The sequence below is a fragment of the Palaemon carinicauda genome, chromosome 7 (genome assembly GCF_036898095.1).
Source record: "Palaemon carinicauda isolate YSFRI2023 chromosome 7, ASM3689809v2, whole genome shotgun sequence".
Lineage (NCBI taxonomy): Eukaryota > Metazoa > Arthropoda > Malacostraca > Decapoda > Palaemonidae > Palaemon > Palaemon carinicauda.
This window is the reverse complement of record NC_090731.1, coordinates 89,574,676-89,581,794: the sequence shown is the minus strand read 5'-3', so window position 1 is coordinate 89,581,794 and position 7,119 is coordinate 89,574,676. Positions and strand designations below refer to the sequence as shown.

The 7,119-nt window shown below is 46.1% G+C and overlaps 1 protein-coding gene across 1 annotated transcript in view; it reads right to left on the bottom strand.

Moving 5' to 3' along the window:
* LOC137643961 (V-type proton ATPase subunit D-like) overlaps positions 1 to 7,119 on the bottom strand; it is an 81,385-nt gene that overhangs the window by 17,417 nt on the left and 56,849 nt on the right. The window contains exon 3 of the mRNA XM_068376774.1: positions 6,028 to 6,178. Within this exon, the coding sequence (XP_068232875.1) occupies positions 6,028 to 6,178 (151 nt within the window). The remainder of the gene's footprint in view (positions 1 to 6,027; positions 6,179 to 7,119) is intronic.

Below are 7,119 nucleotides of genomic sequence, written 5' to 3'. Positions count from 1 at the left end.
ATATATATATATATATATCACAAATTTTAAGTAATTTGTATTTTTCCTAACAATACTTACCGAGAAACACTTTCTTAGGAGGTTACTGGTAACTCCTCTCCGACGACCAGAGTTTTACGTAGTTTACCCTACCTCCATGTTCTATACTGCCCTGATTAGCGGGAGAGAACGTGACCTGGGGGCAATGCCCGATGAAGGTCGCGTGGCTTTGAGAACGACCCAGCAGTAAGTTTTATGTAAGGAACAATACTACGAGGTCAGTGGGGCACTGCGGGGACGGTTGGGGGGCCATAACTCGAAAGTGTTTCTCGGTAAGTATTGTTAGGAAAAATACAAATTACTTAAAATTTGTGATTTGTTCCAACACAGAGACTTACCTCGAAACACTTTCTTAGGAGACTTACACCTTAGGAGGAGGGAGTGCCCTTAATCCCTGACCCCGATGGACAGTAGGGTAAACTACACAAGAGACTCATCAAGTGTGATATAACACTTACCCTTCTGCAATGTCTTCGTTGTGCTTGATATTGGCGAATTTCCGTCTTGTGTAATGAGCGATATTCTTGATGACGACTGATGGTACGAGAAAGTGAGAAAAGGGAAAAATAGAACTCAGCTCCTTGTGTCTAGATTCTTTATGTTTCGCGATTAAGCCTGGGGCTTGAGCCGTCAAACCGAACGAAGGGCTGAGATGACCGGCCCGATGGAAAACCCATCTAGGGACTTTCTCGTACAGTCCTTGGGATACTGTAATGTGCAGTGAAGGTCAACTGGTTGGACCAAGTTCCCGCTTGAAGAACCTGAGCCACTGACATGTTCTTTTCGAATGCTAGAGAGGTGCTCATGCCCCTAACATCGTGAGCCCTGGGTTTCCCTGGTGTAGGAAGTCCTTCTTTTAAGTAGGCTTGCATGATCACTTTCCTGAGCCAGAACGAAACCGTATTTTTGGATATGTTTTTCTTTGTTTTACCCCATGAGACGAAGAGATTCTTGATAGACGGGCGGAGGTTTGCCGTTCTCTTAAGGTATTTCCTAATAACCCTGACCGGGCACAATTTTAGGTCCTCCGGGTTTCCTTTATTCGGGATTGCCGGAATAGAAAAGCTCTCAAACCTCGGACCCCACACCGAGGGGTTCTGAGTCTTGGCGACGAAGGATGTGACAAACTTAAAGGTTACCTCCTTCCATCCCCTAGAGTGTTCCACCTCAAATGACAGTCCGTGTAGCTCGCCCACCCTCTTAGCTGAGGCTAATGCTAGCAAGAAGACCGCCTTGAGCGTGAGATTCTTGTCATCAATGTCCTTTAAGGGCTCGAATGGTGGTTTCCGTAGCATATCTAGGACTCGCGCCAAGTCCCAACTCGGGATTCTAGGGGCGGAAGGGGGGCATGATTGTTCGAAAGCCCTGATAAGCATGGAGATATGCCTGGAGGAGCCGAGATCTATGCCCTTAAGAAGAAAGACTTGACCCAGGGCCGCCCGAACTCCCTTGATCGCTGGGACTGACATGGCTAACTTGTTCCTGAGATGTACCATGAAGACTGCTATCACGGGCACTGACGCTTCCAAGGGCTCTATCTTCTTGTCCCTGCACCACTTCACGAATACCGTCCACTTAGACTGGTAGACGGCTGTGGATGATTTCCTCAGGTACAGCGACATCCTCCTGGCTGTCTTGCCGGAGTACCCTTGTTTCTTCAGGAGCCGCTGGATAATCTCCAGGCGTGAAGACGAAGGGCTTGCGGGTTTCCGTGAAACCGCTGAAAGTGTGGTCGTTTTAATAGGTCTGACCTGTCGGGTAGAGGCCAAGGAGGTAGAATGGTGAGGTTCCTTAGGTCCGCGAACCATTCTCTCTCCGGCCACCAAAGCGCTACCAAAGTCATCCTTAGGTTGGACGCTGCCCTTACTCTGTTGAGGACTTGTCTTATCAGGGAGAAGGGGGGGAAGGCGTATACGTCTAGACTGTCCCACTTGTGCTGAAAGGCGTCTTCCATTGCCACCTTCGGATGTGAGACGGGAGAACAAAATACGGGGAGTTACGCGTTCAACCTTGTTGCAAACAGATCCATTACCGGGGATCCCCACATCTGGATAATGTAGCTTGCCACTTGTAGGTGCAGGGACCATTCTGTCGCTACCACTTGCCCCACCCTGCTGAGGTCGTCTGCTAGGACGTTGTTCTTCCCCGGAATGAACCTTGCTGTCAGGATGATGTCCTTCTGTTCCACCCATTTTAGGATTTGAAGGGCTAGTTCACACAACTCCTTTGATCTCAGTCCCCCCTCCTTCTCCACTTAAGCCACCACCGTTGCATTGTCTGACATTAGGGCCACCGAATGCCCTCTCATGTCCTCCTCTAAGTGGTTGCAGGCTTCTTGGACCGCTCTCATTTCCAGGATATTTATGTGTAGGGACTTCTCCCTTTCTGACCACGTCCCCTTTGCTGTCTTTTCCCGGAGATGGGCTCCCCACCCGTCCTTCGATGCGTCCGTGAAGAGAAGGACCTCCGGAGGTTGGGAGGACAGTGGCCTCCCTCTTAGGGTGTTCGACCGATCCTGCCACCACTCCAAGGCTTTCTTGGTCTCCTGAAGGAGTGGCACCACAATGTCCGGGGAACTTTTCTGGTTCCAATGTTCTTTTAAGTTCCATTGAACCACCCTTAGGTTCTGTCTCCCGTGAGGTACCAGCTTCTCTAAGGACACCAGGTGTCCTACCAACCTCTGCCAATCCTTCGCTCTTCTGGGGCGACCAAGAAGGAAGGGCCGGAGCACTCGATCCAGGTTGTCCAGCCTGTCCGTGGCTGGGAATGCCTTGACCTGTAATGAATCCAGGACTATTCCCAGGTACGTCATCCTGTTGGATGGGGTTAGCTGCGATTTCTCCAAGTTGACCACGATGCCCAGGGTTTTGCACAATTGAAGAAGATCTTCGCCCTGCTGTTTCAAGTCTTCCTTTGAGGATGAAAGGAGTAGCCAATCGTCCAGGCATCTGATGAGTCGAATGCCCCGTTCGTGGGCCCATACGGAGACCGTCGTAAAGACCCTCGTGAATACCTGGGGGGCTGTTGAAAGACCGAAGCACAGGGCCTTGAATTGTAACACCTGGGCACCCCACTTCACCCGGAGAAACTTCCTGCTCGATGGATGAATAGGCACTTGGAAGTAGGCGTCCTTGAGGTCTATAGAAATCATAAAGTCGCCCTCCCTCAAGGATGCCATGACCATTCTTGGAGTGTCCATTTTGAAGGTTACTTTCCTGAGAAATTTGTTGAGGGCTGACAGGTCTCCACCCTCCTGTCGCTTTTTCCACTAGGAACAGGCGACTGTAGAACCCCGGACCCGAGAATTTCACTGTTTCTAAGGCTCCCTTCTGCAACATCGTCGTGACCTCTTCGTCCAGCGCTGCTCTCTTCGCCAGGTCCTTGGGCACCAACCAGTCCGCCTGTGTTGCTGGAACCCGAGGGGGTGACTCTTCCATGAAGGGAATCCTGTAGCCCTCTTTTAGTACTGTTACTGTCCACGGATCTGCTCCGTGGAGCTTCCATGCTTGCCAAGTGAGTCTGAGGCATCCCCCTACCTGAGGCTTGGGCAGGGGAGGGGGGCCTCCCATCTTATCTCCTACGGGAGGAACGGCCTGCCCGACCTCTCCTGGAGGAGAGGAAAGAAGACCTATACGTTGGAGGGGTAGAGGATGATCCTCTTCGGGGGGGGAACCGCAGAGGAAGGCCACTGTCCTGACGAGGGTTCCCTCCTTCCTTGAGTTGGTGCGGCACGCGCGGCCATGGGTGCTTCCGTCACTGGCCTCCTGAAGACGGGGCGGCGCACAGTCTGAGGCTTCAGGGTAGGTAGCTCCCTCTTTTTGGCCAACTTCTCCACGACCTCTTCCGCCTTCTTCGTAGGAATAAGCTGCTCCCCCCAGACGGAGCAGGTCTTCAAGGCTTTCGCTTCCCTGTCGGGAATCTTAATGGGAAGGTTCTTGACTAGGGCGTCTCTTCTCCGGAGAATCCAGTTTGCAGAGAGAGCTAAAGACTGAAAGGTCAGGAATTTAAGGGCGCGGCTACCTAACCCCAGCAACTCATTCAGATCCTCCCGTTTTGCAGGCTCCATGGAGTCTGTAGGGATCTGGGTGCCTACGAGGGTGGTGGCCCACCAATCCAGCCAGGATGCCACATTAACCAAGTCCTTAGACATCTCCTCCATCATTGCCGACTCGGAAGGGGAGAAGAAGGTAGATGCTGACGATGCCCTCCCGTCGGAGATGCCCTGGCACAGGATGTCCAGGGTTTCCTCGGTCTTGCAAGCACCGGCCGGCCTATTTTCCAAAGAGTAGTACTTTGTTTGCGACTTCAAACCCTGTAAGAGCTTTGCTGAGCTGTGGCCCCTGCAGGAGTCGCTATTGCGGGATATGACCCTATCGATGTGAGTCCTTCCAATCCCCACGTTACTGGCCTCGGGAAGGGAGAGAGAGGACTTTTTCTGGGCGGGGACGGCTATGAACTTGTTCAGGCCTGAAGTCCAGGGTTCTTCCTCCTGAGCGGCGGGTTCTATAAGGTTGTTATAACCCCTAATTAAGGCAAGGACTCTCCTGTACGCGGAGTCCTCCGTCACCGACGACTCGCCCTCCCCTCCTTCCGACCGATGGGGCGAATCGCGATCTCGGTCTCCGCCGTGATGACGGGGCCCTCGGTTCCCTTTACCTTCGGTGTCCGCCGTCTCTCTCCTCTTCGAGGCCTTTTTCGGCGAAACGGTGTCCTCCGTGAGATAGTTCGACGGAGGTGTCCGTCCCCGTCTAGATTCTCGATGGGGGGACCTGTCAAGGCTGCCCAGCCTAGACGACAGGTCTCTGTATCCACATGAGAAATAAAAAAAAAAAAAAGAAAAAAAATACGAATGTTGTGGCCATCCCAGTTCTTAAGAGGTTAGAGGAGAATCTAACCAAAACAAAATCATTTTATATTCTTGTGCCCATGCTTTGTTTAAGAGGGAATATTGCAAAAAAAATAATAAGTTAGATTAATTAGAGCAAGAAAATCTATATGTGTTATTATTCAATTTAAGGCTTTGGATTGCGCAGTCAACAAACAGTAACGTAATGACCATCCCTCAATTCCATGTACTGTGAATGCTAAACAATGTCAACGATGAAATATATCTTGTGTGAAAACTGAACCAATATTTTGATTAGTGAATGAAATAATAAAATACAGAATTGTACAGTAAATCCCCAAGATTTGACTTGACTTTCAGAGATACGAAGCTATGTCTGCAATGAACAAAAATGTTTTAACTTCTTTTCAAAGTATTTTTCTGCAGAAATAGCTGTAAGAATTCTTGATATATATATGTACACAGTATACAGAAAAACAGCTAAATGAAAACAATGGAGATTACAGGGTTGGGGGTTATCAGCTGGATCCCCATGTTAATCTTGTTGGACTTCAAGAACATTTTGACTTAAGAATCCACTCTTAGAACACATCTTGTTCATATGTAAGGGATTACTGTACAATATTATACAAATTCCACTCATTAAAACAAACACTCAAGAGCAGGTGTGCAAGAGTTTAATTTGTTGTTATTCTAGTAGCTTCTATATGAATTGCTAAATCACAATCAACTTTTGTATTACAATCTTGTTCTTGTTCATAAAAGACTACATAACACTTGCACTCCAGATAGCTAGTTATAAAACCTCACTCAACACTGATTATGACCATTCTGGATGTCAAACTTCCCAACTTGTTAATAAGTGGAGTGTAAAGTAAAATATTTAAGAAAGCCTTAAATAAGCTGATATACCTAAACACCCTAAAATTTTTAGAAAACCATCAGTCTGGATACAACCACCTTTCATTTCACAAAAGCACTAATGTAATTTACTGTACTGTACTATACTAAGAGGTAAGTTCAATCAATATGAAAAAGGTTAAGGATGAAAAATAAATTCTTATGACCAGGAAAGTTATTCATCAGTTTTATAAACCAATGAATAAATGACAGAATTAAAAGCAAAATGACGACTAACTTACCAGCAACATTGTCCATCCGGCTCCTCAACTTGATACGAGCTTTTGTGACATTCTGAATGACACCCTGATTAAAGTCTCCACCAGACGCAAATTTGGCTTCAGCCAATGAAAAAGCAGCATCTTTCATGACATCACCCATTAATGTTTTGGTCTGTGGACAGAGCAAAACAAATAATATAAATTTCATACAGTACAGAAAACATAACTGAACAGTTTAAAAGTCCTTAAAAGTGATTCCCATGACATAAATTACATTCAGTGTCTGTAAAATAATATACTTGCCTATTTCTTGAAAAATTTTCATTTGTAACATTCAGCTGTGCAAATCATGGAAGCTAATAGAGTAGTTCACAGTACAGTATTCAAAAGTTCCATTTTTCAGATTAAAAAATGACAGAATATAGTACTGGATATTTAATTTGAGGTTAAGATGGATAATCAAAATAAAAACAATAAAAAAAAATTCTTCACTAAAGTGGTTATCTACTCCACTGGAATTGTTCAGTGGTTACTTTTCTCTTGGTAAGGGTAGAAGAGGCTCTTTAATTATCATAAGCAGCTCTTCTAGAAGGACACTCCTATATCAAACTATTGTTCTCTAGTCTTGGGTAGTACTATAGCCTCTGTACCATGGCCTTCCACTGTCTAGGATTAGAATTCTCTTGCTCGAGGGTACACTAGAGCACGCTGTTCTATCATATTTATCTTCCTCTTTTTTGTTTAAGTTTTTAAAGTTTATATATCAAAGATCTAATTTAATGTTGTTGATGTTCTTAAAACGTTTTATTTTGATTGTATTCTTCTCTTGATAAGTATTCATTTCCTAGTTTCCTTTCCGTACTGGGCTATTTTTTCCTGTTGGAGGCCTTAGGCTTATAGCATCTTGCTTTTCCAACTAGGGTTGTAGCTTAGCTTCTAATAATAATCATAATAGGGCAGTCCTTTGGGCTAATTTAGGGGGGAATATTGATGTAAGGACAGAAATTAATCAATAATATGATATTTTGATTATAAAATAAATTTTTGAATATACTTACCCGGTGAATATATAATAGCTGACGTCTCCGACGGCTCGACAGATTCCAAAAACTC